The 21441-nt window shown below is 36.6% G+C and overlaps 1 protein-coding gene across 11 annotated transcripts in view; it reads left to right on the top strand.

Moving 5' to 3' along the window:
- Positions 1–21441, top strand: part of KIF6 (kinesin family member 6) — a 220091-nt gene that overhangs the window by 188427 nt on the left and 10223 nt on the right. For 4 of the 11 annotated variants that reach the window (XM_086869413.1, XM_086869401.1, XM_086869443.1 and 1 more), the window contains 3 exons: positions 4830–4919; positions 6832–6938; positions 9734–11147. In XM_086869413.1, the coding sequence (XP_086725539.1) occupies positions 4830–4919; positions 6832–6938; positions 9734–9750 (214 nt within the window). In that variant the 3' untranslated portion in view covers positions 9751–11147. Of the gene's footprint in view, positions 1–4829; positions 4920–6831; positions 6939–9733; positions 11148–21441 lie in introns of those variants that run through there. The other 7 variants (XM_086869409.1, XM_086869391.1, XM_086869438.1 and 4 more) reach the window with 3 other exon arrangements.

Raw genomic sequence — 21441 nt, 5'->3', positions numbered from 1 at the left:
AATAGTAGAATATTTATTTCCCAATGATTTCATTGGCCCCAGTTGACAGAGGAACTTTACTTACCACTTCCCATAATTGTGCAGAATGAGTCCAGGCTAAAGGCACTACTTTCACATAGTCCTGAGACACAAATTGGCTCTTTTTTTCTAACCTGCCTAAAAATCAACCATCTCTTTCATTGGAATAATATTGCTATTTTCACCCAGCAGAATAACCAGCCACCAAAGCAAAAGCTGACATAAATTATGTTTGATACAATGTGGTGTTTCCAAGATGAAATTAAGTTTACAGGTGTGTTCAATAGATGTAAGATCTAAAATTTAGTAGGCTAAATTCTAAGACTGCTGTTGACAGAGTAAGTATGCAGTAAAACCATTCAGGCAAACTCCTGAATGGGAATGGATGTAAATACAATCTTCAGGCTAGAAATAATAAATTATGTAACTCTGCATGCAAAAGACACACATATATTTCTAATCTTTATATGTGTTTGAACAAAGTCTTTTGATCACCTTCTAGTGCATGATTTGTGTGAGGTGTTATTGTTTGACACACCTTAGTCATGTTTCCAGAGAAAATTAAGCCTTGGGAAGGTTCAAATTTTAAGTTAATTTATAAATAAAATAACAGAGAAGGGAGGCTGGTAATCCTTTTGAGACTTAAAAAGGATACACACACCTGAAAGGCACTTGATTCATGGCAAATATGTCTCTTTTTTTTTCACTTGAAAAAAAATGGCTGAATTGTTAAAGCGGTGAAATGATTCTAGGTTAATAAAAGAGTTGAATAGTGACCATTTCTTCCTCAGTCAGTGAGGTCTGAAAGCTTGTAGTGCTGCCTGAAACTCATATGGTATATATGTTTGTCTCATAATGGATTCCTGTCAAATTTGCAAGTCTGAAAATGCATGTCAGGGTCAGCGCTCCATGTGTGCTCCACACATTCAGAATTCAAGCACAGCCTTTCATTCTTCCTCATGCCGTCTCTCCCATAATGACTTTCATTTAAGGAATTTATCAGATCCGTGTCTATTCAAATTGCTTCTCTCACTGAACATTTAGTTTCAGTAGTGTTGAACAGTTCTTGTATTCCCTTTGAATTGTATAAATATTAGAAAATTACTCAATTATTATAAAAATATTGGATTTTTTCCCTCCTCTCAGAAGGAATGCATTCCTTTTTATCTCAGTCAAATCTTTCTTAACCTCACTCATTTCCTTTTACTGCATCTCATTTTTCCTATTCCAGCAAGCTCCACGATGTGTTCAACCTCAGACTGCTTGGATGTTCTGTTTCTTATTCAAAGTCTTCCTGGCATTTTAAATTCACTTGGAGACATTTTCAAATAACCCTTCATGTTGTCTGATGATTTTGAGCATCAGATTTTTTTAAAAATTATTGTCCTGGATTGTAACAATTACTCCGTACATTCATGTTGTGTGAAACAAGGTCAATGTTTACATATTTTACAGCATTTTCCGTCTAATAATTTTTTATTCCTGCCAATTTTCTGCAGTGTTATATAATGATGAAAACATAATCTGGGAATAACATCATCAATTAGTGACATTTCAAAGGTTTTCACATTCTTTGGTAACAATTGGAACAATTTATCTATGATTTGCAAGTTAGGCCAAATTTAATTTTGTAGCCAACTACTAAAATGCTTAGCTTTTAAGCCGCTTGAGTCTTTCCTGTCTGAACACCTATTCCCCTCATGTCCAAAGCTCAGATAATTGGACAACTGCAGGTGAGGTTTTCTTAATATTTTCTTAATATTACAGAGGTTGCATACCTTCAAATTTTCGCTTTCCATTTTAATTTACCTGATTTTCCATTTTTTCAGCTGGCAAATTAAGCACTTATATCAAACATGCATCATCTCTGCAGCTGTTATACCCTGATAGACCTGATTAGTCCATGGATCAGTTATCTCTGGTCCTTGGGTTCCTGCAGCAAGGAAAATGCTGCCACAACCTACATCTCTATCTGTACATCTCTATGACCACAGCCCCATGCTTGACTTGGAAATACACCACCAACAGAGGATTCTCCTGGCCCAGCTTCCCCAAAAATGAAAGTTATCCACTGGGTGGAACTTCAAGTACTAGGTTATAAGAACAAAAAGACATATGAAGTTCACAGACTATCTTTAATCTCTCTAAAAAGTAGGAATTTTACTGAAGTTGTCAGGAAAGAGTCTTTGAGATTTCCTAAATTCAACTCAAGGAAAAAACAGATAGATTCAGAATGCAAATGGGAATTAAACACTGTCAAAACAAGCTGAATAATATTAGAGGTTAAAGCTTAGATGACAGATAAAGAGAAATTATTTACATACCTTGTATGTCCACCCAAATCCAAAATGTGATCCAGAAATGCCTGTTTGCACATTACATAAATGTTGAATTGTACGTCTAGAGATCTCTGGATCAACCCCTTGCTTGAAGAAGACCTTCATCACACTAAAGTGTGTCAGGTATGGTTTTGTTTGGCTTTGTTGGAGCATCCTGAGATGTCCAGTCTTTCATGCTGGTCTAACAGAGAGGGTATCACTACCCCCACCCTATTCTGGCATAATGATTTTCCATTAAATCTAGAGCATTACTAGAACAGTTCTCAATTTTTTACATTACTAGAACAGCATCTAACACTTGGATGAATAAGGAGTGTCCTGACTTCTAAGAACAGGCTAGGAACAAGTTGCATCTGAGCATACAAATACAATCACAGCAGAATTACACCCTTTTGTCCCCTTATGGTTCAACTTACCTTGCAATGCTGTTATCAGAGCTTCAGTATGAAGGATGCAAGTTATTCCCATACAGACCACTCCTCTAGCCCAGGAATTAGAGAAATTTCTAGCATATAAAAAAGATAGATTTGAGTTGTGACAAATTGAGGGACTCATTTATTAGATTAGTACACTAATTGTTAACCTCTTAGGTGGAAGCAGAACTTCAAGTCATTTCAAAAAAATGGCTATAAGTTTCCTTATAAATTTCCTTAATTTGCACAATACTTTGCATCCCACAATAAAAATGTCTGCTTGCAACCCCACAAGCACAGGATAGGACGTTAAAGTCCATCTCTAAGCACAGCAATGTTAATTTCCTGATTCTAGGTATCATCTCACTCAGTTTAAGTGGGTTTTTAAATATTGCTTTCCAGGAGTGCCAAAGTCTCCCAGAGCACCCTAAGGCAAGTTTTCCCATATTGTCCTCTGGTCCAGGAATGTACTTGAAAGTGACATCCCTAGAGTTCCAACCATGCCATGCCTGTAATATATAGGGTTTTTTTAAATCAGTCTGACTCTAAATCAATTTAGAGTCAGACTGATTTTAATTTAACAATTTTGCGTAATTTTTTTTTTTTATTTCAATGGAAAAAAAAGAAGTAGTTCAAATACATAAACTACTGCAACTTAAAAATAAAATACTTCAGATGACTCACAGTATTTGTAAAATTATATACTTTGTGCATGACAAAAAGAAAGCAAAGACACTTATTCCAATGAAAAGAAAGCAATGAAAAAGAATCACAGTAAGTCACATTACATTTGTTGTAGGGTAAGAGTAGAGTCAGGGATGGTTGCTATGGTTCAGTTGATGTGTAGCGATTTATTAAACTGCAGTTATGTGACTTGGATGACTCAGTATCTCAGGGCACAGACAGAGGCCTTTAAGAAAACTGAATTTAAAACACTAAATCACTTAGTTTTTAAGAACTGCCAAATCAGTGGAAAAAATGTTCCGGAAATCCTAAAGCAGAATGATGATATGAGGTTCCCAGATATTATTAAACCACATAGTAGATAATAACATCACACATCCTTTCTAGTTCTTGTAATATGTAGGTGTACTAAAGTAGAGAATATTATTAATATTAAATAAGATATTGCTTTGGTTGAATTAGGCAGGTGTGAATGGTGTGGGACTCAAGGAGTTAAAGAGAATCATTCAGCAAACCTGGAGCTGTTCAACTCAAAATTACTTATATTCCTGGGCACAGTATCTTCTGCAAAACTGAACCTGGTGTAATAATAGTAAAATTTTAGTAATAAATTTCTTTCCCTTTTCAAGTTCTCTGCCAGAAATATCAATTCATCAGCCAACAATGAACAAACTACTGCAGAGTTAGAAAAGCAAGAACTTGCCAATCCTGCCTTCTATTGGAAAAATCCTTACACTGAGTAATTTATTTTTTCCACTTGAAGATTGGCACCAGATCTAGCAGTATATGCAACCCCCAGGAAAAGCGGAGAATCCCAGAGAATTCCAGTGGTGGAAAATTTCCTCCCTAACAGTGAGCTTCCTTGATAATGATATCTGCAGAGGCAGAAATGCACAGCAGCTGTTTGCAGTATATTTGGCTATCATCAATAAACCCCATACCAAAGTCCTCACTGAGTTTTTATCCAGTCTTTCACTGATTTTGATAATAATTTTGCCTGACTAAAGAAAGAATGGAAAATGAGCACTTAGCTAATAGTCAGTTTAGGTACTAAATATACCATTACCAACTGTACATTGGATATATCAAAATGTTTTACAAGTCTGACTTAGAAGGGAAATATAATATACTAAAAGTATATTTTTTATGAAGTTATTTGTCATTCTTTCATAGCTGCATTCTCTATATAAACATGATCATCATATGGATTAAACTGAAAATCTTCTTTCAGTAAACAAATGTTTTATATAGATTTTTAAAATCTTAAAAAACATTTTTCTTGCAGTTAATTAGTGTATTAATATTGTCTACACTAGGGCTATATTATTTTCTTTAATTCCTTGATTTTCCTTCATTACTTAATTTCCCATTCCAGTTTTTCAGACTTCAATAAAGACAGCTCTTACGAAGATCCAGCTGTGAAAACCAACTCAATCACTTTTGGTAACCCAACTTCAAAAATAAGGTAAGAACTATACCTGGGCTACCCAAAGGAAAAAGCAAAGTACAAAACAATATAATGCCTTCACAATCCTCCATCACAATTTCCTTGAAATATAAAGATAATTTTTTTAGAAAATTTAGATTTTCCTCCAACTTCCAAACCAACTGCAGGCTGCCCCATAGCTTTACACCAATCTGCTGCACCATCAGTATTGCAAAGGGGCTTTTGGTTTTGGCCTGAGGCTTTTTTCCCTATAAGCTTATGAATATTCATGACTGTCTTCCCAGCCTTCTCGGAGAAAGGGAGTTTGAAAGAATAAATAAAAACTTTTAAAAATAATAAAAATCAGAGTGTGTATATATTGCAAAATTGTAGAATGCAAGAATTAGGCAGAGATTTTTTCATACTTGTGATTTTGTATTTAAAATATTCTTAATCTCTCTCCACAAATTATTCTGTTAAGATAAAATGGCAACAGTTTCAGGCTTGGCTAAGGTTATAGATCATATTTTCTGAAAAGAGAAAAATTGTGAAAATTAGCTCAGCAGGTTAACAGAAATGACTAGGGTTTTAAGCCTCTCTATTTTTTCTGGTGTGTTTATTTCCATGTTCTTTTCTCCCACTGAAACATTATGCCAAGTCACTCTGCTTTCAGAAACTATATTCTTATTGTGCTCAACAGTTCTGGCTATTAACACCCTTAGGAAAATATGGTCAAGTTACTATTTTTCCTACTACATCAGTAAGAGGAAAGCAGGAGGGTTTTTCCCTTTCATTTTCCAACACAATCCATTTCTAGAGCAGAAAAAAATTGTGGAAAATTTTATCCCCCAAAACCTAATGTTTTAAATTGCATTTGGGTTTAAGAAAAGGAGAAGAAAAATAGGAGCTAAAATGAAATTTAGAGAGTACCTTCTCAATATACTATGGTTTTTTATTTTTTATATTGTTGCTAAATTAATGAAAATCAACAAAAATAGTCCCTTACTGATGTTCTGTGATCACCTTGTAAATTACATAAAAATAGGTGAGTTTTAAGTTCAGAGTAATTTCTTCTTTGTTTTTCCATTTTGTTTCATTAATTCAGCAACTTAATTAGTAGCACAAAGACAAGGATATTAGACTGCTGTATATATCAGTAACACAATACACCTACTGCTACAGTCAGTAAGGAACTGTGAAAATAACTATAATTACAGAGGTAGGATATGTAAACAAAAAGCTTTTTCCTTCAGTTCCACTTGTCCTTCTGTAATTTTTTGTTGCTGTATTTCTCATCTCCTAGTTAGTGCTTAATATTTAAATAAGGTTAAAGATGCCAGAAGAAATTCTTAGCTTTCTCAGCTGATTAGAACAGCTTCATTGTATTACATCATCTTACACCACCAGAGGATCTGTCAAAAGTCGTAAGTTAATGATTCAACAGTTCAGCTGTTACTGGAGACTCAGCAGCACAAAGGATTTACATCTGTCAGATGTCCTGAATGCCACATGATTGTTTTCTTCTGTATATGTATGAAAACTTAATTCCCCCACAGTAGGCAAAAATACTATTGATCTGTTCAGATGTATAGCAGCCTAAGGCAAGCAAACATGGCATAGACACATCCATAATTTCCTTGGTAAACTTACTACATTAAGCTTTTCTGCTTGGAATTAAGTCTTTGATTCAGCACTAGAATATTCTTAACCCTTCTTGAGAGGTCTATAGTTGATTACAAATAGCCTTCCCACACTGAAGAGGTAGTGGCTAATCTTAGGAACCTACAAAAAACCATTAAGAAGTCCTGAGATCAATTCTCTGCTAAACAGTGCTAACATATATCTAACAATGCATCTAAAGAATAAAATCCTTCATGATGGAAAAAAAGAGGAGACAGAAAAATTAACCTACTTACTCACTTGAGTCCACAAGCATACTTTCTTATTTCAGGATCCCACCAAGTTCAAGTACATCTATTCCTCTGACTGGAGACAGCCAGGCTGATGCTGACATCCTAGCTTTCATTAAAGCACGACAGAACATCCTGCAAAAGAAAGGTAAATCCTGCCAAAAAATAGGAAGCCAAACCAAAATCTCCAGTACAGCATTTTAAAGCCAAAACGGCTTTCGTCCACATTTTACTGACTCAAGTGAGAACAGATTCTGGCTTCAGTTATATTACATTATGTTCTCAGCCGTTCTAAGTACTTGAGATTCTTCATATGTGTTTCTTAAGTAGCCCAATGCTGCAATGCAAAACTGTAAAGGCTCTCTGTTTTACTAAGCCACTATCAGTGAATGTCTGGGGTATGCATGACTATGCAACCTGCACAGTATATTATTTTACCCTTAAGCAAATGCATTTGAATGTGGTTTCTTGATGATCCAAATTTTTCTACATAGATTTTCTTTAAACTATCTGTCCTGGTTTTCATCCAGTACAACTTTAGTTGTAACAGTTGAAACCAAGTAAAGATTACTCAAATGATTGCACTGTACCCCTACCTCAGGAGGCAGACTGCCCCACTGTGCCCAGCAGAGTATGTCCTTAAGAGGTATTTCACTATGTCAAAGTCTAATGAAAATTTCTATGAGTATTTGTCATCAAATCAGGTACTGAGAGCAAGCATAAAAGGTAACAAAGTTCACTCTAGAGTGTAGATAAGTAAAATTTGAAGGAAGCAGAAAGCAATAAATAAACAGTGGCACTGCAAGGTAGTCTAAAAGTAATTTATCATGATAATGAAAAATGACCTATGCTGCTTTTTTTTTCCCCTGAACAATAGTATTTACTGGCAACAACCAATTAGACAGAATATGGCGTGTTAGTGGTTTCCAAAGCAATAACTTTCCATCAGCACTTCAGTGCTGATGGCAGCATTTTTCAACAAGCTATCTGCACCTGGCAGATGGTGTTCACAACTGTCACAAAGTGGGGCTTTGGTATCACACTGCTTACTAGAAAACTGTCAGGTAAACACACTGGCTGAAAAAACAGCCTCCCTACACTCATCCAAAGCAAACACTTAGCACATTTAGGCTTTGGGATCCCTTTTGTCTTTATTTAGAAAAGCTGTTGTCAGGTTTCTTTTGCAAATGAAATTAAACTGGATTTGTAGGCAGCTCATCAGGAGATTAGAGACAAATGTCTTACAACAATCATTTCTGGCCTTTAGAAGGTCGAAATTTGACTCAATCTGTGATGCTATGTAATTAGAAGAGCACATCTTATCCTATGATCATCTCCTAAATCACACCATATCATGAATGTCTCTCTCAAATGCCTTTTCCATCCCGATCGTTTTCAGCCAGTGGCTATCACCTGGCATCATCCATCAGTTTCAGAAGGGACTAGACATTATCAACATTGACAACTATTTAGACCCCAAGTCATAAAAGGTATTCTTACAGAACAAAGTACAGTCAACACTTCTAAAATTATTCTGACGTTCAGTCAGACAAGGTGAGCTGCCCTGAGTAGGTGAAAAAGGAATGGAGTAGCATTTGATCATCCTGTTAGTGCAGAACTGGATGACTCAACCAATTGCTAAGCATAAGCAGGAGAATAAAAAAGTAAAGAGGCTATGTCAGTTCAACAAATGTGGAGAGACCTGATGTGTCATAGACAAGAGATGGCTCAGCAGCAAGTTCTGAGAAGGATTTGGAGTCAACCTAGCAGATAAAAGAAGGCTTTTCTTTCTTTGAGAAAAGGGAAAACCTTCCAGATTTAAGAGATGAAGCAGGAACCATTGAGCAAATAAAGTTTGTAAATTCTAATTGAGCAAGATGAAGGAGAAGAACTAGAGGGTTTTCCCTCAGGGGACAGGGATCAGGGCTATGATGTCCCCATTCCTGCCCCCACAGAGAAAAACTTTCAGATGTAAAGTAGAGTTAGGTAGAAAGGAAGAGTAGAAGAGGAATGTAGTCTTACTTCAGACTTTGGGGGAAAAACACTATGTGTCATCAGTCACTTAACTTTTCCTCAAGAAATTTCAAACATATAAAAAATAAACCAAAGAGAAATTATTTGCCCTGAGCCATTAAGATGAGTCAGACACTTTCACGCAGAATTTAAGTATGCTGAGTCCCATTTCAGTGCTCTGTTGCTTCCTTACTAAACTCTCTTCAGCTGAGATGTTCAACAGTCCTTTCTACATTTGCATGCAAATGTATTCTCTCTCTGCATGACTGTAACACACAGTGCCCTGCAGGAAGCAACATGAGGAAGCATAGGGTCAGCCAAGCCAAAGTCTGCTGGGCTTAAAAACTGTCAACATCCTTACTGCTCTTTCCTTTATTGATCCTGACCCTCTCAAACTGTTATATTAGTATCTTAGAAGCAAACTGAGGGCCCTACTACACATTAGGGGGGAAGAAAAAAAAAAAGAATAAATATGTGCAGAAGCCAACAGAGTGGAAAATAAGTTTCATAAATAAAAAGCATGGGAATGCTCAATATCCTTAGTGACAGAAATGCAGGGGTGGGAATGAGAGGTCTCAGTAAAGATTAATTCAGGGATTGTAGGGTATTACCATTTGCTTTATAAACAGCAGAATTAAAGCAGATACATTCACAGGGCCTTGCTGGGATTGTTAGAGCATTGTAACGACTACACTGGAAAGCTTTCTAGATAAGGGCTACTTGACAAGCATGCTTCTGATGCCATGTTCTGTGTGGGGGTAGAGAAATGAAAATGCAGAAGAATAGATGAATGATTTTTTGTGTCTTAAAAGACTTAAATTAAAGGATTTTTTTTTTTTTCTTTCTTCTGTTTTGTGTTTCTGAAGTTTGTTTTTAAACTGACAGTGCAACCTCAGATGTAGTCTAATGTATTTCTTTATCACCTTTCAGGCTTGGGAAACAAATGAAATTCTTGTCACAGTCCACTATTTCCTTTTAGAAACAGTGAAAGACCTTTATTCTTTCCATTCCTCTTCTGTTTAGAAACAGGTACAAGTAAGTACTTCAGATGTACAGGCTTAATTGGTAAGGGTATATAAATTGTCTTTGACAGCAAAACCCATTTCTCTGACAATAGGTGTTTGACTATTTGCACTCAGAATCTTCATCTTGCATTAAAATTAACAAAACTGAAACAGGAGTTTGCCAAATACATTTGTTTATGAGAATTCATTGAACATTTCTAAATATTAAAATTATTAAAATTATTATGTATTAATGCTTTTATACATCTTTAATCTGAGAAAAGTCTATTACTATTGATAGGGCTTTTTGCATCGATTCACATAAGGCTTTGTTAATTATACCTATTGAACATCAAGAGATATCCATTCAATGGCAGTAGTTACCTGGGTTATAAAATTACATAAAATTTCATTTGAGATTTTTTCCTCCTCAAGGAATAACAATTTTCATATCAGATTATTAGAATACTGAGATTGCATTGTAATATAAAAACAAATGTATTTTAGAAAGTAATTCTGGAGTTCAAAATTTCCCAACTGTTTTCTTTTTATTTGAATGGATTAAATGTTGTGCAAAATGCACACCCTCCCAAAATATACAGGTTTCAGAAGAAACAAATATACTTAATAGGCTTTAAACAGAACAAGGCCAATACTTCTGAAACACCAATAAGATGTGAAAATTTAAATGCATTTATGTCTTATATACAGTGTAATTTCACTAGTAACTCAGTACTCTTTTATTGCATAATATTCAGTTATGAAACAATTTGTTTTACACATCAAATTAAATCAAAAACACAATGCAAAGTACAGTCTAATTCTCTGAGATATACATACTACCATATTGAAGCTGTCATTGAAGCATTTGCATGCTAGTGATAATCTTATAGTCATGCATTTAGAAGCGTATGGGTTGTTCACATAAAAGAAAACAATATATTGGCAGAAGTCACATATTCTCAAGAATGTGTATTTTGTTATTTACATGCTGATACTTCTTTGTCAAATTCATAATTACACAGAAGTACACAGTGAATTGCTGTTCTAACCTATAGAAGATATGTTTGTCAAAATAACAACTAATATACTATCAATTTAAAAATATTAAAATTGTACCTTTTTTTGCATTTTAATTTTCTGTAAAAGTCTACACAGATACCATATAAACTGGTAAGCTTTAGCAGAATTTAGTATGTTCAATCTGAGATAAAAGTCAGGTATACTCTTGCTTTGAGAAGAGTTCAAGGATTTGGTCAGAAGTGGAAAAATCCACAGGCTTTCTCACTTTCATATGTCTGCTTTGTTGGAGATTATATTAAAATGCCCTTTTTCCAGAATTTTTATCTGTCTGTCATTATTTTCTTCTTCTTACTCTATTATATAAATACTGTTAAATATGCAGTGTATTATTGTTCATATAACTTAGTTGAGGAGACCAGGGTCACATTCCTGCTTCCATTCAACACTGCTAGCTGGAGAAGAGCCACAGATTCCAAAATGTTGCTGGGTCAAGCAGCTATCTTTTTATGTTTCCAGTGAAATACCCATTGTGGTTAATTTATTTGAAGATGGCTGAAAGGGAATCACTGGTCCAACATCTCCGTACTTTTGACATTGAAGCATTTCCAATAGCTTTACGTAACTGGTTAAAAGAAGGATCTCGGTGCTATTCTTTGTATGAGTTATAAGTGATGCTGTTACTACTTGACGATTCAGTGTTCTGTTCTCAGTTTGCCACATCACATCTCACTCACAGAGAGAAAGTAACTCCTTGCTCTTCCATTTCAAAATTCCCTAGCCTTTTTTTACGCTATTGTAAATTTGGTGTGAAGTTCAATCACTGTCAGCAAAGTAGTACCTGATTGGAAAAATGGTCTAAGATAAAGATTATACTAGGCACTTAAGATCTGGGACCAACATGCATCCCATAGTAATAGAAATATTAGAAATAATAGAAAACAATATAGATATATAACACCATATAAATAAACAGAAAGTCCTTCTTGCATCTTCTGAAAATTTTCATAATATCACGTGAAAAGAAAAGGTTCCTCATTTACTAAATAATAGTCTTAAGAAATAAAGCATTCTCTTTTATAAAAGCTGCTCCTCTCTTCAAAAATTGCCTTTAGGGTTCACAGGAAAATTTAGATTAGAAATTATCTCAGCAGGTCTTTAATCCCACCTCTTCCTCAAAAGAGCATGAGCTACAAGATCTAACCAAGATCAACGTGTTCTTGAAAACCTCCAAGAATGCAGACTGCATAGCCTTCCAAAGCAATTCATTCTAATGTTTGACTGTCATTGTGACAATAAGGCTCTCCCTTATGTCCAGCATGGACTTTTCTTTTTGTCATTATCTCTTTTCCTCTCCCAAGACACACTGTCAAAAGCCTGGCTCTGGGTTTTGATGGCCTTCTCTTGGGTGCTGGAGGGCTTCTGGATCTCTTCTCTAAGTCTATGTGGCTTTGTGAAAGCATTTATTACTTCAAGAAATTTTTGTTGGCCGCAGACAACCAAAGTTCCTTAATAAACTCTCTTCATGTAACTTCAAGATTAATTTGAAATAGCCCAAGCATTTACTACATTGAAGAAACAATCAGAGGCCCACATTTATCCTGGTCTTGAATTCTCTCTAAGACACATATAAAACAGCATTGCTAAGCATGGCATTCCTCATGCACATCTCACTCCAGTCAACTCACATGATATCTAGTTGGGTTTGGTTCAATGTTCATATGGTAAATACAATTTATTTATTATCTGTAACCATTATAAATCCAAATATCTTTTTTTTCTTTTTGTAGGGATTTCTTGAGGAAGTAGCTCTAGAGTGCAAGATTCCATACAGATATTTCTGAGATTGATTCCAGGCATTGTGGATCATCTCATCTTTTATTTCAGCACATTTCCAATCTTCTATATAGTTAATTTTAGAAAAATATACACTTCCTCTGTTGTGTTACACCACTGTTGCTTCTGGGAGGGTCAGGATATGACCCAGATTATAATAAGGGCCAAGGGGTCTGTTCTCATTTATGTTTAATCTGCCAGGGTTCTGTAAACAGTCTGGACCTGCATTAGTGGAATCCTTGAGTTAATCAGGTTTTGGCTTGGGCATTTCACTTCTTATTGGCCACTACAGCTTTCCAGAGAGCTCCAAGAAGAAAATGGCATAACCTTGAGATTCTCTTTCTTGGAAGATGGATATGCCCTAACTCAATCTCCCTCTGTCACTCCTGCATTTTTTTAAGAAAGGGGCTTTGAAGAGGAATAATGAGGTTCACATGTGTAACAGTGTAAGTATATAATGTAATATATCCTTACCCAGTTTAATCAATCATGGGATGCAAGTATTTTTTGTCAGTAGTATAAACTGAGAGCACTTCAACATAATAAAATGTTAAAATCTTATAAATGTTGCTGCAAACATGCAGCTGGTGAATATGGATGCCAAGAAGATTAACATCTGGGAATGCCGTGTTACTTATAGCATATTTAGTAGCTCTATATAGAATTTGTTTATCTTTTCAAAGTGCATTTTTAATAACCACAAAAATAAAACTGCTGGTTTTATGTTATTTCATATGAATCTTTTATTGTTGCTTTAATCAAGGTTAAACAATCTTTTCCTAAAATTTTTTTCTTAATATTTTCACTTCCTCCAATATTTGCTTTGAAAACCTACCTATAAGACACGCAAAGTAAACTGAATATTTATAGTGGTTACCATCTATGCCTTGATTTGACAGCACCACAATAAAGCTGAAGATTTCTTTTCTCTTTTCCTTGAGGAAAAGCTCAGGAACAGCACCTGAGATTTTCTAAAGGTTACCTTCTGTTCATTTTAGGGGGCAGTTGCAGTGTTTCATTTGACTCAAACAATGAAGTGAAAAAACACTAGTATTTGTGGACCAGCAGTGGATTTACTCAAATGCATTTATACAGATAAAGAACAGAAACAAGGTCTTCCTCCAATACAATAATTACAGAATTCAAGGAAACTTTTTTTTCTTCCTGTGGACTCTTTCTGAGAAAAATACTGTTGAAATCTTAGCATTCTTTATAATATTTATCTGAAAATGCCTCATGTTTTCACCTATGTGAACATAAATCAGGAAGCCAAAATAATTGGTTTAAATTTGGAGTGAAAAAAAAATCAAAAGTAGAAAATTGACAGATGCCAGTATCATGCCTGAAGAAATGCAATGGTTCTCTTATTTAGATTTAATATAGTTCTAAAATAATTTCCTTAATTATTCTCTGCAGTGCCAAGTTTAAAAGTCATTCAAGGAGCAAAACAAATTCAAATAATAAAGTATTTCATTGTACTAACTGTTCAGGCTGAAATGCTTAGCATGCAAAAGAATGAACCCCCAAATATTTGCGTCTACTCTGTCAACTAGTTCTGTATAGAGAAATTTCTACCAGAAAAACTAGTCCAAAAATCATTCTCCATCAGAAGCTTGAGAATAACAGGATCAGTGAAGAAATCTTTCAACTTATTTTATTACTTAATTTAGAAACAATTTATTTGTGTTGATGTAAATTATACTTCTGATCACAATGGCATTTTTTCTGGCTTTTGAAAACCAGTGATGGAAGTGAGCAAACGGTGTCATTTATTTTTGGCCTATCTTTAATTTCACCTCTATCTGTGTTGGGACTGTAAGAACAATAGGTATAGCATTTGGAGAACACTGAATCCTTTGATTTGCTCCAAGCAGTACATGAAAAGTGATTATTATGTTGATTGTAAGTCACGATGTCATTTTGGTATCTGTCCTTTCCAGAATAGCTCAGATTTTCTATGGGAAAAGCTGGATCCTATTGGGTCAGCCACAGGTAGGAAGAAAGAAAAGTAAATGAATAATCAAGGAGATCATGTCCAGTCCTGGATTCAAAATATGTTTCGTGAGAAGTCATTCCCTAGCTTTGAGAGCAGGTGCACTCTTATGTTCTTCATTGGCAAGGAACACTGGAAAAGCAGGACCTTAGAAGAACAATCAACTTCCATGTTCAGCTACTCTTAAAATGTTCTTGCATTCGGCATTTTTTTGTTCCTAAAGTTTGTGAACTCAGATTTTGTTTATATTTTAATCAGAAGAGCACCAGAAAAGCAACAAGAGAAGTTAAGACTAGGCAGTGTTCTTTGTCATCCTGTCCTAAAAAGCAATTTGCTAGTATTGTTATTTCAGCACATTGTGTATGATGTCTTTTTACCTGGAAGCCAAATTTAATTTCCAATGTGGTATGCTGAACTCCCTCTTCCAGATTCAGAACTCACACAATCTGCAGTTTATTTCCAAATGTACATATTTGGGTTTCTTTTTTTCCTGTGACAAGGCATAATTTCTGGGCTAGTGTACAGATTCTGGTTTTCTTTGGTTCCTATACTGCAGCCTGACACTAGAGGGGGAAAGAACCAAACCAGTAGGAATAACTGTAGTATAGAAATAAGCGCACTTTGATGATGTTAGTAACTCAATTTGAAAGAACTTAGAAAATTAATATCCCAAAAGTAAGTCTGAATGGTCATTTTTACTTCAGGCATAATTTACACTTCCAAATTTGTCAGCTGGCATGCTTGGTTGATCTGAACTGAAAGAACATAAAGGGGACATAAAACTGATTATATGCTGTATTTGTTAATTTATATCTTACAGTTTCATACCCTTAATTGTGAAATGTACTTCAACTGAGAAAATATGTCCCAGTCCAGCTGTGCACAATTCCATGATTTTCATCCATTCCAGAAAACCAGTAGGCCAGCATTCTCTCAGCCTGGTAGTCATAGGTCCTACCAAAAACACAAAGAACACCTGGATCTCCGTCAAGAGACAGCCCTGCTAGTGCAATACCCCAGGATTGTCTACCCATATCATTGCACTGGGAATGGAATAACAAGCTGTACCTTTTAGTTATGGAAGTCAGATACAAGAGTGATGTTCTTGTTAGATACTAAGTAACTGTCATCCTTAGCACAGAACAAGAGGCCTTCCATCAGTGATAATAAGCTGGATGCCTCAGCTGATTCAGATTAGTTTGCTTCATAATGTTGTTGCAGTGCTCAGTAATATCAGTGCTACTATAACTTCCATCTCCCAAATGTTCAGCTTTTTCAGCTGAAAAGAAACACCAGACCACCAAAGCTGAGTCCTTACACATTGCACTTCCCTATTGAAATCTTTCTGTTCCCCTACTCACACTGACAGAGCAGTGCCAGACAAAATCCAGGATGGTATCCTGGGAATTACCCACAATCATTTTCACTTTTCAGAGTGGTAAGTGGCCTTCCGCTGCTGGTCAGTCATCCTCCTCTGGATGATGGCTGGCCCCAGGTTATGAGCACAGTACAAATGGCAAGTCTGGGGACTTTCCCAGGTACAGATATGAATGAAATAATTTTTTCAGACATTTTCTGTGAGCACTACCTCTTGCTTGAAGATAGGTGTGAAACCATATGAATGCTAAGCAAAGTAGGGATATCTATATCCAGAACATTTTAGTAGTAAGGGAGTATAATTGCAAAATTGCAGCCCTAGCCACCTGGCCATCTTTGTGCGTGTGTGTGTGTGTGTGTGTGTATGTGTGGTTTGTTTTTTTTCTTTCAGAAGCAGCGTGGCACAGATGACACTTGCCATAAAGCTCTTCCTACAGAAAAAATGCAAGCCTAGCTCGTTTCCACTGCACGATAATAATTAAGGCTCCCATGAGTGAAATTCTGATACTTTTTTAGGTAATGATTAACCTTAAGCCCTTCTTCCCCCTTAAGTATTTGGATTAAAAGGGCAATACAGAGACTGAAGGCAGTAGGCATGAGTGGTTTATTCTCTAACTTTATGGACTAAAGGGTAGAGTCGTCTACAGGGTTCAGGAGCAGTAGGCCAGGCAGTGAGGGGATTGATCTTATCAGGACTAGAAAATAGTTTCTGTTGTATGACCAAGTTGAATTCAGGATGTTTATAAGCTTCATCATGCTGGTTTTACTGGTTCCAGCAATGTTTGTATGGTACAGACAGCAGCTATTGACTTTTCCATTTATTCAGCTCCATACTCTTCATTCCTCTGGGGAGTCTGCTGTAATTAGAGAGTTTAGAGCATTTTATTTTACAGAAGTCTAGTGTTTAGAGTAAGGCTTTACTTGTCAAGACTTTAAGAGTCTATCTGTGGCTCTATATTAATATGACCTGGGGTAAGTCATGTAACCACAGTTTTGATTCAGCTTCCGAGACTGGAAACCATACCAACCTCAGAGAGCTTTATTCATTTGATTGAGATCTTTGGATAAAAGCTACTAGAAGAAAAACACTATGATTCACTATGGTTCTTATTAAGCTATAAATGTTCACTCTTTATTTTGGATAGAGAACAGATGTGGAGGGATGAAATTTCTGTTAGTCTCATTTTGTATGCCCTGATACCCTGATGTTTTATTGAAAAACTCTCCGCTGGGAACATGGGTATGTGATTCCTGGGTGTTTTAGGTAGGTCACATCTTGGAACAGTAATTTATGAAGTACTGAGCAGAGACCGACAAGGGCAGATCAGCAGCATGCCCCTCCTCCCCATGCACAGCTGACAGATCAGCTGGACCCCACTGCTGGTACTGGGGTGCCTCTTTTACCTCCTTCTGGGTGCTATGGTGTTCCAGCTGCTGGCAGAAACACATTTTTGGGACCAGTTCCAGCTGAAAAAGCTCAAGTTCCTGCAGAATTACACGTGCTTGGACGGACAAGCCCTGGAGCAGTTTGTACAGGTAAGAGGAAAGGGTTCCCATTATTTTGGCTCAAGCATTATTTTCATTAGAAGAAATTATACTACTGGAGCCAAGTAGCCAAGCATGATATAAACCAATCAGCTATCTATGATATTTAATATCTAACTTTAAATAACTCAGGCCCATTCATACACTTCTTTATCTTGATCTGTGGAACTCCTTTCTTTCCACAGTCATGAACTCCCAAAATATAAGTGCATCTAGTGATGCACTTGTGCTACACTGCAATAATTCCAACTTCATGGTTCTCATCTCCCTCATTAATTATTACTGGGAATTATGCTTCAGAACAAAAAATAAGAATCAAACTTATAGAAGTAGGTTGCCCTTCCAAGGTTCTCCGATTCAAACCTGGCAAATTCTGCCCTTTTGTACTAGAAATTGTCTGCTACCTTTGAAAGTGGACCTCCATTTCCAGGCCTAAAGAAAAGGTGAAGTCAAATCCATCACAAACTGTGTTATCTGTTGCTTATAAGAAGAGATAAAAGGCTTTTGTTTGATACAGATTGTCAGTTAATGACAACTTCAATTACATTTTAATCTTTTCTTCAAAACTGGCTGGAGATAAAATACTAGACCTTTCCCAATATTATAGATACATTCTCATAATAGTACTGCAAGAGCTGGACAGAAATCTTTGAACTTCGAATCCTTGAGTTTCTTTGTGCTCAAAACATACCCAGTTGCAGAGCTGGATGCCTAAACAGTTTGAATCTTTCTAATATGTCATTAAAACAGATAAAAACTCAAAACAATTTGTACTGCCCAAGTCAGAGGACTTCCATGAAGACAAATTATTTTGATCAACAAAAAGCCCAGACTTCATATATGGATTTAAGTGAACAGTGAAGTTCAGATCAGAAAGGGTAGAAAAGGTGCCTGAACCTCAACATCTACAAAGCCAGTGTTCTGATTACTAATACTGTGATATATTACTTGTGAAACACTGGACATTGGCTAGAAAATGACTAGAGCGTTCAACAATTTACATGCCTAAAAACATGTCTATATTTTTCACTTTCATGACTTGGTGATATTACCTGTCCTTCCCTTATCTCTCCAACTGCAGAGGTGAAAACCCCAATTCTTATTCTAAACCTAACTGTGATACTTCATGGGATTGAAAGGTTTATTTAAATCACCACTACCCTCAAAAAATTAGAGGAGGTCACACATGTCCAGATTCTTTTCTCTCTGACTCCAGTGGACTTTTCTTAGGTCCACTGCTGTGCCACTCAGAGAATTGCATTTTGCTGCAGTGTCTCTGCTGAATTAAACACAATTTCACTTGTGAGCTGTTTCAGATAAAACTGAGGCTGAGGGCACCAAATCAATTCACCAAGCTTCAAAGTACTGAGACTTGGTAGTCCTCAAGGTATACATGAGTGCAGGTACTCTCTGACCCATATATTGCATATATGACCTGTCAACAAATTTGTCTCTTATTAATATAAGAGAACACTAGTCTTCCCGTATAAAATTTCTAATGCAGGGAAGCAGTTGTGTCTCTGCATGTTTAACTATGTGGTTAAGGAGACGTGTTCATCATGCCACAAGTTCCAGTCTGAAAACAGTAACAGTAGTTAGACTGCAGTGAGACACAGCCTCTGGGCTCAGTATATTCAGCTAACACATATAGTATGTTGTCTTAATGTCTTGTCTTAATGCTCGTTCTTTAAACCTAAATCCTGTAATGTGAGATTCAACAGAGAGAATTATTTTTTGCATATCTATTATGACTTATAATGAGTTACCACTTATAATTCATTAGCTTTTGACTCCATTGTGCATGAAACAAATTCTTGTAATTCCATGTCAATAAACTGCATTGGTTCTGCATAGCTAAAACTGCCTAGCTGAGAGATGGCTCTGAGCTGCATCTCCTAACATGGGCAGCCTGGAGCTTCTATCTAATGCGTCTCTGGTAGGCATACTTTGATAAGGAAATTTTGCAAGTCTGACAGCACAGCTGAGAAGCAGATGCATTGAGTAAGGAGTCCGTGTTTTGATCATGTCCATACTTTTTCAGTTTCAAAGGACATGATGTAAATACAGACCAAAAGGACCAAATTCTTGTCTATGACCAGGTGGCTGCAATATGCATTGACAGGGAGACAGGAGCAGAAACAGCAGGCATATTTTATTCTCTCCACATCCTAGTATAGCTTAATGTAGGTTTCATATTCTTACTGTAAATTACAACACATTGCTTTTATGTACTGAAGTACTTCTCACCCAAAGGCAACAGCTAATGTTCACCAACCATTCAGCAGCTGCCATAACCCTTACCTGACCTGTAGATGAAAGCAGCCAGGAGCCATTATAACTGTCTGTCATGGAGTTACTTTACCTTTAAGGAAGTTGGAGTTGCTGGGAAGTGCTTGGAGTCTTTTCTCCTGACCAATTATCGGTCATTGCTGGGAATTGACAGCAGTTTAGGCCATTGAAAAAGTGGATCAACTTGTGAAACCCTACCTTAAAATGTAAAAGCAGAGCTCTCTGGGTTCTCTTTGTTTCCTGGCTGTGAAGGGTGGCGGAGCTCTAGACTTCCTGTCCCTGCCCAGGCCATGCGGCCGGGCGGGGATGGGGCCGGGCCTGCCCCGTCTCCCGGCCGGGAGATAGGGGGGCCTAGGGGAGGTTTTCTCCGGGCCGGGCCGAGCCGATCTCTGGCTCGGCTGCAGGTTTTGCTGTAACTAATTCACTAGAAACTGCCCAGTGAAGAAAGAGAGAGGCCCTGGACTTGCAGTGGGTTGGAGCAGCGACTACACGCTCCAGAGCAGCCATGAGGAACTTCCCATCGCAGACGGCTCCAGCTCCTGTTTGGCAGAGATCTCCGAACCATCTACAAAAGCCTGGGCAAGATGTTAACTCTTTCATTACCCAGATGAGACTTGCGGATTAATCTTTTTATCCAGAGAGAGAGAGAGAGAGAGAGATCAACATGAAAAGAGACTTTATAAACTACCAGTGACAGGAAAGAAAAGAAGCTTCAGGAAAGGTAGAGAATTAAGAAGATGCTTTAATTAAGCTGAAATATCTCCCTGTTAAAACTATGGAGATGGACAATGAAGTCCTGAAAAGAACTCCTTTAATTCATGATATAGGATCTAGAGAGGAATAGTGTTCAAAGTGTAAATTTGAGTAAAGAGTAATTATAGTATAGTGAAGTGCTGGGAGATTTGAAGCCCTGAGAGGCAATGAGAAAACTGTTTTCTGGTGAAGCTCACAGAAACAGATGAAGAAGACTTTTTTTTTTGCCTTTGAATAACTTATCCTTAAAAATGCTATCTCTAGACTCATGGCCCATACATACTTCAGAGTGATGTGAAAATGGGAGGAGTGAACTCTAATAATAGCAGCTCTGAGCAGCTAACATTAGGGCAATAGAAAACTATAACAAAAATAGTTTTCTTGTGAGAAACTCCATAAATTAACAGGAAGAAACTTCTGTTTCTCTATAAAGACTGGTGAAAAGACTAGCAAGAACTGGGACTGTTTTAACCATCAGAGTTCCAGAGTTTTTGTCTCTGTTGTCATGTGAACAAGGGAATAGTGGGTAGATGGGGGATGGAAGGGTTTTTCTGGAAGTTTATTCTGGTGTTCTTATTACTGTGGTTTGTCAATAAACTTTCTCTTTTTTTTCCCTTTTAAGTTGTATGCCTGTTTTGCTCTTGTTCTAATCCATATCTCACAGCAAGAAGTAAGTAATTTTCTTAGTTATTGGTTTAAAACCACGACATTGTCCTACAGGAACCTGTTTGTTGGGCACTGTGATGCCATTTCATTCATGGGGTTCTTTCATGGGGTTGTGCTTAACAGCATCAGTTATACCAAGAAATCTGGCCTTGTCA

The sequence above is a fragment of the Cyanistes caeruleus genome, chromosome 2, assembly GCF_971803275.1.
Source record: "Cyanistes caeruleus chromosome 2, bCyaCae1.hap1.1, whole genome shotgun sequence".
Taxonomy (NCBI): domain Eukaryota; kingdom Metazoa; phylum Chordata; class Aves; order Passeriformes; family Paridae; genus Cyanistes; species Cyanistes caeruleus.
This window is presented reverse-complemented; position numbering and strand designations above follow the sequence as displayed.